General features: G+C 38.4%; 1 protein-coding gene across 1 annotated transcript in view; it reads left to right on the plus strand.

Moving 5' to 3' along the window:
* The window catches only part of RANBP17 (RAN binding protein 17), a 170,292-nt gene that overhangs the window by 123,338 nt on the left and 34,253 nt on the right, over positions 1-12,701 (plus strand). Inside the window, exons 21-22 of the mRNA XM_067305085.1 lie at positions 1,647-1,754; positions 4,253-4,335. Coding sequence (XP_067161186.1) covers positions 1,647-1,754; positions 4,253-4,335 — 191 coding nt within the window. The remainder of the gene's footprint in view (positions 1-1,646; positions 1,755-4,252; positions 4,336-12,701) is intronic.

The raw sequence follows: 12,701 nt of genomic DNA on the forward strand, positions 1-12,701 counted from the left end.
ACATGACATCTGCTGTGTTTGGAGCATCTCGATCATCATCTGGTTGAGAGTGAGTTGGAGTGGGAGTCCATTCCAGAAGAAATGGAGTGGACATTAGTGAGCTTATAAAGGTATAAGAGAGGTGGCAGGGATCATGTATGCCCTCAGAGGGTATTTTAGGTAAATGGGATTTGGATTTAAATCCCAGTTTATTACTGAATAACTCTACCTGGTGTGTTTAACTCTAGTTTGTCCGATTTAAAGTGGAAAGAAAACCCGCAAAGGAGAAAGAGATGATATCTAAAAGTATATTACTTCTGCTATATATAATTTATGCCGCCAGTGTCTCAAGCAGCTGGCGGCAAAAATGCACTAATCTTTAGATGCCTCAGACAGCCAGCAGTAGCCAAAATGCCTTCTGTCTACACGGCACTGTCATTCATCAGCCGTACCATGTCTGATGGCCTTAGCCTCCACCAGAATAGCTAGAGCGAACTGAGAGGTAGCCGTGCCTGCTTACCCTAGAAGTGGATACACTCTTACATAGTTCAAACTTTATTTCGAGATCTCATGTTAAGTGCTTGGTCTGAATTCCACTTCGTAAGATACCGGATAGTTTCCTTTATGGTCTGAATAGGCGATAGCATTTTCCTAAGAATAGCCACTCTTTCTAGTGAGGTTAAATAAGGCAGAATTATGTGACAGCAAACAAAGTTAAAAATGAGAAACAGATGTAATATTGACAGAAACCATTGACTAGATTAGCTCGATGACATTTTAATACCAAACTGTTAAAACTTCTTGCTTCACTATGATAAGAACTGTTGAATTCTTTGCCAGTAAAGCTGTGCTAACTCACTTCCCTTTACCAGTTTGCCTTCTTATCCAACCAAACTCTCTTTTTTTTTTTTTTTTCCAGCATGTTGGGAAAATCAGAGGTCAGCTTTGTGTCAAGTCATTGCATCAAATTTTCTGATAGTCACCCACTCACAGGTTTGGGGTTTTCTTTTCAGTTACATTGTAGAGTATAACAAACGCACCGTTTTTCTTTACCGAATTGTTTTAAATCCTGCTTTAAAAGATGTGAAATCTCTTGGGCATTGATGAGCAAACAGCTCTCCGGAAAGAGACTTAGAAATCTACCTTTGCTCTTCTCCCCCGCATAGTCTGTTTGAACTCTCATCCTGAATATTCTGGAAATAACTTCATACAACCAAATTGTTCTTGACTATGTATACAGCAAATATAATTCATATGAGATGGCAATGAAATTTGGGCTTAGAGTTTGCTAATGTGTAAATTTTTGTTGTTTTTAAATTAAATTGCCCTTTGTGACTTCTGTCATTCATAAAAAATAAAGTTCATTTTCTATATTTACTGATAAGTTAGTTTCGCAGGTACAAAATGATTTCCTTTTCCTTCGTTACAGGTATGATGTATTAACCATTTCCCAGTTAACCATTAACGTTTCCAAAGGATTTAATCTTCTAGGCACAGACTTGCTTAAATTTGGGGTAATTTTGTGCCCATTTTGGTACCTGTCAGAATAAGCTGCCAAAGCTCAGTGTCTGGCCCACCCATATAGCAGCATAGTACAGAATTAGGGGAAGTTGTTTTGGAGGACATCATTATTTTGTCAGTATATTCTTTAACTAATTTTGTTGAAGATACCCTGCGTATCTTTCTGTTCTGCAAAGAGCTATTGAATTGTGGTATCGCGAACCTGCATGTACAACCCCCATCTTGAAGCTGATGGCAGAATTCATGCAAAACAGGTAAGAAACCTGTGAAAATTAGCTAAAAGATGTGTAGTACAATGCTATACATTCTCTGTGCCATCTTTTCATGTTTTGCTTGTCATCATGATGTCTAACTTTCCAAAGTTTAACAGTGTTATTTGCTTTTGTATTTTGGAACAAAATTTACAAACCAAACTTAGCTTTCAGTGTCATTGTATTAGTTTTACCAAAATGATAGACTTTAAAAAATCAGCTGTTCAGGATTTATTGCAAGAACACTTGAGAGACTGCTGTGATTTTATAATAAAAATTAGTGGAAATGTATGCTTTAGCTAGGGATAAATACTGACTTTGTAATTAAATATCTGAAAATAATCTGCGCTCAAGATTTGCTGCAGGCTCAAGTTTTGCCTTCAGCCAAGCAGCATATATATGTGCCTGTAAAACTGCAACTCCCTTTACAGGTTTTTTTCCTCAATTCTTCTCCTAGCCAAAATAGGAAAGAATGTTATCTAAGGCAGCAATGTTTTTAATCAACATGCAGGTAACTTTTCCCATACCTAAATTTTTCTCTGCAGGATCACTCAAATGGCCTCAGAATGATTCTGTGAGGTGGTATCAATACTCTACATTGCAGGTGTTCGAATGAAATTTCTGTTTTACCACAAGTAAAAGAACAATTTATTTTCGGAAATTATCATTACTCTTGGAAATATTTAGTGTATCGCCCAAAGGAAAAGAAGGAATTTGAAATGAAAAATTGATAGTTAAAATGATCTCTCTGCTGGATATCTTCATGACCAAAGTAATTGGGGTTTTCAGCAGAGAAGCATGTGTTTTCATCACTTGTCATTTTGCCTTGCAAATTGAACTTGCAAAGGAAAAAAGTTGAAATATTTGAAGTTTGGAAAAAAAAATGCTTAGTTAAACCTAGTAATAGCTTAATTGGTGCAATGAAGTTTAGACCTGTCTCCCAGTCAAAAGCTAGTGTGTATAACGTGCCCTTAATCCCTGAATGGCTACACAGACCCTAAGGCCGAGTTTCCCATTTCTTGTTTGTGTCGACTTGTTTGCTGTGGCTTCCTCTTCTGTTTGTGCAGGTTAATTATGTCTTTTCTCCTGGTATAGTATACCAAATTACTGGAAAAGTTTAACCTGTTTTTCTGCATGATGCAGCACACAAGCAGTACACGCTCTCATAGTGCTGCAACTTATTCCAAGGAGGAGGTTGTTAAAACCTAAACACAGAGCTCTAATAGCAGTAAACAAAAGCAAAGGGGATCTGCAACAGAAAATCTTATGTAAAAGACAGTTCTTCAAGCTACTTTCTGTATTCATGTTATTCTTCTACCTATTGGTATTCAGAAAATCTGCTTTGTTCCCTTTAGAAAACATCATCTGGGATGGAGTTTTTTCATGAGTTGTGTACTGCATTAGCTTTTACAGGTTAGAATGCATTATACAATATACTTTGACATGGTTAAAATATGTTACAGAGTATCAGACTGTGCATTATGCCACTCTGATGTTGAAAAGATGTGCTGGTTTTTGCTTTTTTTTTTTTTTTTTTTTTTTTTTTTTTTTTTTGCCTCTGACAACCGTTATCATTTTGTGCATATGGAATACAGAAATGTTTTATACAGGGCACATTTTACTCATTTATAAAGACCCAGATTTACTCCAGAGTTTGCAGCAAAGGACCCTGCAAATAGCGATTCAGACAACAAAAAACTGGGATTGCAGCAAAGAAAGGTACCTGCTGCTCTCTCTATGCTAGGGGTTCGTACAAGGACTCCACCTGTGATCAAAAGTACCAAATAAGTCAGCCAGGCGATACTCTGTTTTATATCACACAGTGATGACTCCTTTGCCATTCATTCTAAGTAAAGATTAAGGGTAAGTTTTGCTAAAATTACTTAGAAGCTTAAGACCTATGTTCAAAATTGACTTTTAAGTGCTTAATAATTTTCACTTAGGCATAAACTAGGAGTTAGGCTTCTCTATCGCATAGACACGTTGGAAAGATGCCACAGAGGCTTTGGCAAGATCTCTGCTGCGTGTCCAGATTGGGAATAAAATGGTTCTTTCGGGCTTTGCTAATACATTTGCACCAGGTGAGGGAACATGGTGCAATCTTCTTCAGGTCTGGATGTTCATAAAAAGCGTATGTTACCATTTACACTCAGAGAACTGGCTTATAATTGCCACAGATTTTACGTAGCAGAATAAGCAGTGGGGATTAGCTGATTTTAAAAGCAAGCCAGATGCAGAAGCAAGGGTAAAAGTATAGCCTAACTGCTTGGACGATGGAAGCATTGTAGCATTCTTCTGAACCATGTACAAACACGATCGTTTTTTGGCAATATATTTAGATAACTGTAGCGTGTGTCTGATTGGACTGAAACCTAGAATTAGTTTATCAAATAATTGTACTTTGTAATCAGCAAATACATTTTTTTGTTTGTTTTAGGAATGAATCCATTGCAGGTTTCTGCTTCAATGACCATCTGAATATTTTTGCTGTTATTTTTTAGATCGCAACGTTTAAATTTTGATGTATCATCTCCAAATGGAATTCTTCTCTTCAGAGAAGCTAGTAAAATGATTTGTACGTATGGTAGGTATTCATTAATGTTTTCTCTGCAGTGTAATTCTTTGCCTGCCTTGTGATATAAAAATCCTGTTAGCTATATTTCTGAGCATTGATGGATTTGTGGAATATGGAGCAGGATTGTGATGTGTTACAGGGAGTATCGTCCCTTTATAAAGCACACAGCTTTTTTGGTCCAGGCCTTTGGAGCTCATCTGCATTCACAGATGAGGTTTCATTCATGCATCACTGTTGCTTGTATCATTTTTCTGACTTGTGTGCATGTCTTCTAGCAACTGTAAATATATGTCGGCAAAGGTACAAATACGCACAGGGTGTTTGATCTAGGCTACTGATTGATAGGTGTAGGTTGATTTTATGTATTCAAATTATATTCCAGCAGTTCCAAAACATAATAGGACCATAACAGCTTTACCCTAGAGCGCTGTTAAAAGTGTTTATAATAAGTTGCTCCATTTTACTACTCCCACTCATGCATGCAGCTGCAACAGGTCTTTGACACCGACTATTTATATTAGACTTCAAATAATTTTGTAGCTTGTGATTTTGCATTGTAAATATTTTGAAAGGAACATTACCAAGTTTTGGTAGAGCGACCTCATTTGTAGTTTGTATAAACAGGAAGAATCGTAAATCATAAATGACTCATAAGTGTCCTGTTACTTTTGAAGAAAGAAAACTGGTGCATCAAATTTGTTATTACTGCATTCAGGTTGCATTTGGGGCTGGAAATTGCAAGTGTTACATGGCTGCCTGTATGAAAAACTTCAAATGTAATTTTGCATTTGATCTGTAAGGCAGGCAAACAGTATATGCAGAATGCATAAAGCATTTACTTATGGCAGAAGAATTTATACCCAAATAACTCTCACTTCTTACAAAATCATTTCTCTGTTTCTTTTTCAAGTATACCAAAGAGTATGGTGCCACAGTTTTTTGACTGTGTTCTTGGGTAAATCTATTAGAGTGATTAAACAAAATAAAAACCAAGTTTTCCATGTAAGGAACTTCCCATGTAAGGTGAACTTTTAGACTGTAATAATAGTTGCTGTCAGCTTTGTATTTAATTTGCACTTCATTGCTGTAAGCTTTCTTTTGATGATTAAAAAAAAGAAATATAGTTGTGATGTTGCTTAGAGTTCCCTTGTCTTATGGCTCCTGGTCCCATTGCATTGTTTTTTTTGTTTGTTTGTTTTTGTTGTTGGGGGTGGGGTGCCCCTTTTTACCCCCTTTTCCTCATGCTATCCTTTCTGCCCTGATGAAAAAGATAGCTTTTCACTGGTCATCCATTCGTCTTGGTTGTCAGCATCCAGTTTCTAAACCTTGCTGAGTAAGCCACAATAGTTGGCTTCAGCGTGTTTCATTCATAACTCATGTCTACAAAACACTTTCTTAAAGAAACCTTTTGCTCTTAAATGCAGCTTTTATGGTGTATATGTGAGATTCAGAAAATTGTCAGCCCTAAAGTACTGGCAGCTCATGTACATGAAGACCTGATGTTTTCTGGCTCATGCTAGAATTTGATTATGTGTTCTCGGGAAATCTTGGGACAGTGCAGATTTAAGATTTAAAGCTAAGCAATAGAGCTGTGGAGCCTGTTGAAGCCTATATCCAAACACCTATTGCCCTCTTTGTTAAATGATGCTTTTCCCGAAAAGCACGTAGGGATCTGTGGCATCTGTTTGGAGATGTGGGTCATAGAAGTGAAAGGACTACTAAAAGTGGAGGAAAGATGTGGAGGTGGAAGAAAACTTCCATTCAATGTTTGTGTATTTTCCATCGATGCCTTTTTGAGAGAGATTTCTTTATTCAGAATCGTAAGTGATTCCTGTTTGGGGAGGAGGCTGTTGGTGTTTGGGTTTTTTTTTAGTTTAATTTTAAAGCACATTCCTATTATCATCAGTTTCTGAAAGGGCTCTAGATCATAGAAGTGATCTTTCCACTACTCAGGTGTGACAAGTGGAAAAATTGTTCAAGTTTTCTCTTTAGTGAGAGGTTTTACTGCCCATTATAAGTATTTCGAGATGCTACAATTAATCAGCTTTGAGTAGTTGCTATTAAAAATTTTCAGCATTTATCGCCAATTACCACTTTTTGAGATTTCCATTCTGGGGTATAGAATAGATATGGAAATCGTTTGGAAATCTTTTGTACAGAGTCATTGCTTTAGTTCTGTGTGATCTTTTGAACATGCAAATCCCTATAAAAATACTGATATTAAATGAATCTATGTTAATTTCAAATGCTTTTCTGAAAACCTTAATACCTGAATTATGCTTCGAAGGTGTAAAACTGTAATCCATAGTATTCTATGACTCTTTTAAAGTATTTTTGTCTTTAAAGCATATGTAACCTTGGCGGAGGTCTGGGGAAAGGTAAACAAGTAAACCAAATGATGGTCATAAAAGTCACTACTATGTTCTCAAGCGGTATTTCCAGCCCCACAATCTGAAAAATTGTGTGATTCAGTTAAAAGAATGAATACTTCTATGCATTCCAATCCTTTAGGGTTCAGTTTTTAACTTTTTGAGCTGGAAACTTAAATTATTGTCAAGCAAAACTTGACACACATTAAACATGATTTTACAGCTGAAACATTAGAGCAAAAATAGAAACCGAAGATACATAATAAATGTCAGGAGATGGCAACAAAGCACATGCTTATTTATTTTACCGAGAGCCGAGACGTTTGTATACATCTGCTGCTCGTAGCGAGCTCCTTAAAGAAGCTCAGAAAGACTTTTGAAACTCAAAGCAGGTTCAATCGAAATCTCACCGATTGCCTTCCCAACCTCACAAACCTCCAAGTGACGATGTGAGGCAGAAGGGAGAAGTGGAAGGGAGCGGCTCGTCCTTTCCTCGCGCTGTCCTGGCGGGACAAGTCCTTCCTTTCGCTCGAGGTTTCACTTAATCTGCTGCCGTAACGGGCTGCCAGAAGCCGTGCGCCGTGTGCCCCCGTCCCGGCAAAGTGCCCAGCTCGCTCGGGCGGGCGGCCTGGCTGCATTCGCCCGTGGTGGCAGCCACCGTGGCAGTGCCAGGCTTGCGGCTGGCCGTGCTGCGCCCCCCGAGAGCTGTGTCCCCCGCCCAGGGGTGCCCCAGCCACCACCTCTTCCAAGAACGTCACGCGCAAACAGAATAATTAACAGAAACGTGGCTTAATTGTGCTGTGATTTCCTTGGGTAAGTGCAGTTTACATTCACCTTAGTGCAGGATTTTTCCCTACTTCTCTCTCATGTATAATGATGTACAGAGCGTGTTTAAAAAAAGAAAAAAAAAGTGCTTAGTTATTCTTGGAAATTTCACTGGCAACAAACTAAACAATAAGAAAATTTCCAGTTATGGCTTAGGTGCACCTGGAATCTTCTTGATCTGCAGATCTATAGATAAATTAAAATGTGGTCTGATATATATCTCTGTCCTGTCAGCGCTCAGACAAGGAATTAGTAACAGAAGCAGGATGGCATCAGGTGATTTTTTTCACCAACATCAAAACATCATTTTTTTTTTCAAAAACATCGAACCAACAGTTCGCTAGTGATTATTGTCATACAGTTGATTTTCCTAAATCTGGACGACGCTGATCAAGGCAGTTTTGGATAACATGCAGATACTTTTGTGCAAATGGGACCTTCTCCAGGTGATGAAAATCTTCTGGAGTTTATTTTCTGTGCAGATTTGTTCTCTGTAAATCCTCTCTCCTGTACTGTTCTTTAAATGGAAATAGCTTCTCTAAACAAGCATTTGGTAGACTGGAGTATGGCGCTTTCTTTTCATCTTAATTTTGGCTGCAGTTTGTGATGCCCATTTATGTACGACTAGAACCTCCATTTACTATCCCTGTGTTCTGTAGAATTTGTCCTTGGTGTGGAGGAGGTAAGGGGTTGAACTGTTTTTTTGTGCACTGTGGATAGGTGTGCGTGTGAGTATGGATGCTGAATTCTCTTTTTTACTCCAGACTAAGTATACACATTTTTTTCCTTCTCTAGACTGGTAGATAGTGATTTCTAATGCTCTGGTGCAAAACAGGAAAAAATCCAAAATGCCTATTTTTAAGGCATGTTAAGCAGCTTCAATTGACAGTGAATAAAATTTAAAATACGAATTGTTTTCTGAAAAGTAGCACCTCGATGAGTGCTTAATTCTGCTTAACAGATCCTGCCTTGTGTTCAGGGTGGTACCAGTGTGTCCTGACCTTGGGCTGATTTATCACTGACATTGATACAGCGCTGGTGACAAATTCTGACTAAGGTGTCTCTGTGGATGCTCTGCGTTGCAGTTGTACGGCCGGACGCAGGGTGCAGGTAGTCACTTCTCCATGTTGGGGCTGTGCAGCTGCTCGGCCAAAGGTGGTGAGTCTTGGCTGGTAGGGCTAGAGCCAGCCTGACATAGTGGGAGAGTGACTTAAAAGAAACAACTGAGAGGAGAAAATTGAAAGGGTTTGGAATAGTGGAGTCCACCGTTCCTCGTCCCCAGTATATTTCACTTTTAAATCTGTACGGACAACTCTCCTTGCTATGTGTCTTTGGACTCCCAGTTGTACAGGAATGATGTTTCGGTGCATCTTGGGACCATCTATTTCATGTTCTGTGGTTTCTTTACATTTTAGTAAACCTCTTCCCTTTCGTTATAGGAGACTGACATAAAAATAATATTTTCAATATGCTGTTTTTATTTATCTGCATTCTGTCATGATATACTTTGATGTAAGTTTTTAATTTTGCTTCAGCTTTCAGCTGTTGGAGCAGTTACTGCTCAAGGTCAGCGATGAGGTTAGCCACAGTAGCACAAAACAATTTCCTGCTCGCGCAGCCCAGGTAGCATTTGGATGTGGATTACATTTTACCACATTTTCCAGTAGCCAGACACAATTATTTCTAATGAGCTTTAAATTGCTTCTCGAACACGTATTTTGAAACTTAGTGGGGTAATCCGTTCAGTGCTAGCAACTTAGTAAGATAACAGTTCTTTTTCCAATTTTTGGTTAAACTGATTCTTGCTGTATAATAGGTATTTTTAATCAGCAGCTTAGCTTAAAAGTGGAGTGCTCACTGTTCTCAGTTAGTGCTCGTCTCCTCTCCTTGCTTTCACGATCGTTGTTCCACAATATATTGCTCTTCATCAGGGACTCAAATTTCATAACCTGTTTTTTTTTGGCAAATTTATCTTGGCTCTGTGCTTGCTTGTAGTGCTGATTTGAGAGATTTTACGCATGTTTTGTTGTTGTGGCAGCTTTAAAAAATTAGTTGTGAAGCTATCTCTCATCTTTGATTCATGTTTTACTTTTGTTTTTTATGTATGGCCACTTCCTTATTCTGCCCTAACATTTTAAATGCCAAGAAAGTGTATGTTCAAAACCATCTTTATGGGGCAGCAGTGAATAATAAAAAATATGAAAGGGAGGAAGACACAATATAAATTTTTCCCTATAAATATGATAAATTTTCACAACCTTTGTTTAAGCTCACCAAAGTCCTTTTTTAGCTTCCATCCAATTCACACACATTAAGACACGGTTTAGTTGTATTATTATAAATACTGCTTATTGGACTGAGCTGTAGAACAGGCCCTGCTGCAGTGCAGCTCAGCCAGAAGCTAATGATATTTGTCTGATAGCTGCTGCTGTAGAAGCAATTAGGAAGGCAGGGAAAGGGAAGGTGCCCGTCCTGGTGTGCTCCCGCGTGTGGGAGGGAGGACGGAATATGCTGTGCAGAGAGCCTTAAGAATTTGGTGTAAGTTGGATTTTTTTATTTTACTTTTAACACTCGGTAGTGACACCAGAACTTCCCTGATTAGTCTCTACAGAGTTTTCATTTTGACAAGAACTGTGAATTTCAAACATAATTTTTAAATTCTGCAGGCAAAAGATCATTATTACATTGATTTCATTTCTTTAAATTGTTTCTTTTAACAATAGAAATGAATAAAAATGTATTTTGGTCCTCAACTACAAGGATTATGAATGTAAACAGATCCTCCATGGCTGAGGAGCTGTTCTTGACCTGCTTCCAGGTACCTCACTAAATTAGTTTATGTTCAGTAGTATTCGTGGTATGTGAAAATATTCCCCTGAAGCTCCTGCTAAATGTTACAACTAGATCATTTTTTTATGTAGTCAGGCATAGCACCATACTTGGTATTTTTTTCAATAACTAATGCTAAAGCGCTAGTCTTTGTTCTAGCACTATCTCCATTGAATCATAGGTTGGTGGCTTGGGGCATTGGTAACAGGGACCACAAGGGCTTTCACCTCTGCTGCTGGTTTGAAATCAACTGTTCCTACTCCTAGGCTCTTTTAAAACGAGCCCACGAACGCAGAACACTTCTCTGTGGACACTATCCACTTGCAAAAAGCAGCTTTTTATCTTGCGCTAATCCCAAATTCTTCTCCAGGTTTTTACTAGAGGGCTAGGCACTGATCTCCCCTTCTGCTGCCCCTGCCCAGGGTGGGGCAGCGGGGTTTGTGCCTTCCAATATTGAAGATGTTATGCTGATAAATGGATTTAAAGTTTTAATGATAGAGTAGTTTTTTTCTGAAGTAATAAAAATGATGGCAGCTCTGCACTAGCATGTACCCGCCAGCCTTTGTGTTCCCAGGCTATGGTAGTCCTAGTTTCCTTCCACCTCTTTCCTCAGCATTCTGGTTTTTCCACTGACTTCCAATTAATTTCCATATTAAGTAGCTAATTGCTGCGTTGACAACTCCTGAGCTCTTTCCATCTGGTGTTGCATATTTTACCGAGCGCTTCAAGGAGCTGGGACCCCGTGGTGCCGCCCTGGGAGAGCTCAGCGATGAACTTGAAGGCTCTCCTTGCCGTGGGTCTAGGACTTTGCCTTGCCTTCTTTCTGAAGCCAGATACACAGTTGTATTACTTAAGTTCAGCTTTGCAACTGAGGATTTAGCAGTGGAGAAAACCAAATAAGGTCAGGTTATGAAACTTTTGTCTTTTTGTCTTTTGTCGTAAAAATGGTACACTGTTTATACTGTGGCTTTCAAAAAAAAAAAAGTGTGCTCCTTCCCACTTTATCTCACAGACAAAATTGAATTTTTTCCCAGAATTTGAAATTCACTGATTTTCTCATTTACTAGGGTAAGTCTCCTCAAAAAGGTTGAGGCTAATTCAGATGACATGGCTGGGATGTCCAAAGTGGTTACTGTAGGAGGCTAAAAGGAGTTTATCTTTTTTTATTTTAATTTTATTCAAATGTAATCTCTGGATAATATAAAGTATTACAATAAACACTATCCAGGTACATGAGAAGATGATCATCTTTTTCTGATGTGTTCTACTTTTTAAAGACAGTCTTTTGGCTTGAGGTAATTTTTAAGGTAATGGATTTAACCCCATTTGGAAGGAATTTCCATCCAGTGGGAGTCACTGGGATGGCAGCCTCTGCACACTGTGTTCATGACTACACTATTCAGTAGAGCGGAGGTACTTATATGACCATTTACAGTATCATTTACAGTATCATCAAAATTCTTTATTTTCATTCATAAAAATTAAAACTTTTGATATCAAGAGAACTCAAGTTTCGTCGTAAATGAGCATCTTTCCTAGCTATTTGATTCTTCTCCTGTCTTCCGTAGTTCTAGTGATGCCGTTCCCACTTCTTGTAGGCCTCAGCTACTACTTCTAAGTAATTCCCTGATTGGACTCCCGTCTTTTTATTATACTAGTGTACTCTTCCTTTACAATCTGCCAGATATGCTGCCTTGTATTAGGTAAAAGTGATGAAGAACATTAATGTTTTAAACGGTAACTATCCTTCTTTTTATGATATTGCATTAAGCTATACCAAATGGGTAATATTTTGATGGGTTGCATGCTTAGAAACAAGGTTTTCCATCTAATTTTTCAAAGTGTAAAATGTAAATTCTTCCTTGTTGGTAATCAGTAACATGAAGAAAAAAGAATGAAAGTAAGGGAGGTGTATGATCTGCGCATGGCAATTTGCATGGGTGGAAAGGAAAGCTGTGGGGAGACCCAGTTTTGTGTCAGGCCTTAATATGTATTAGACAATATTATGTTCCTGTGCTTTTGTCAGTTTAAACATTAGTTCTGAATGGACACTAATAGTAATTGCTAAGGTTGCCACACCACTGTTTAGTAGCCAACCAAGTAAGGGAGAAAGTGATTCACTGTTTTGGCTGTTATTCTGTGGCTTCTGTGAGGCCTCGGATTCAGTTCCCCAATTCACCGCTGTGATTTCTAGGCGATCTCGGGCAAGATTTTTAGGGGCATGTTTGAATAGCCTATTAGAGAAGCAAAATTTATTTGTCATAACTACCTCTTGGAGCTGGCAGCGTTTGGGGTTTTAAATGGTGAATAGTCCATTTCACTTGTTGCTCCTTAAGCCAAGGTGTCACAATA

The sequence above is a fragment of the Apteryx mantelli genome, chromosome 14 (assembly GCF_036417845.1).
Source record: "Apteryx mantelli isolate bAptMan1 chromosome 14, bAptMan1.hap1, whole genome shotgun sequence".
NCBI lineage: Eukaryota > Metazoa > Chordata > Aves > Apterygiformes > Apterygidae > Apteryx > Apteryx mantelli.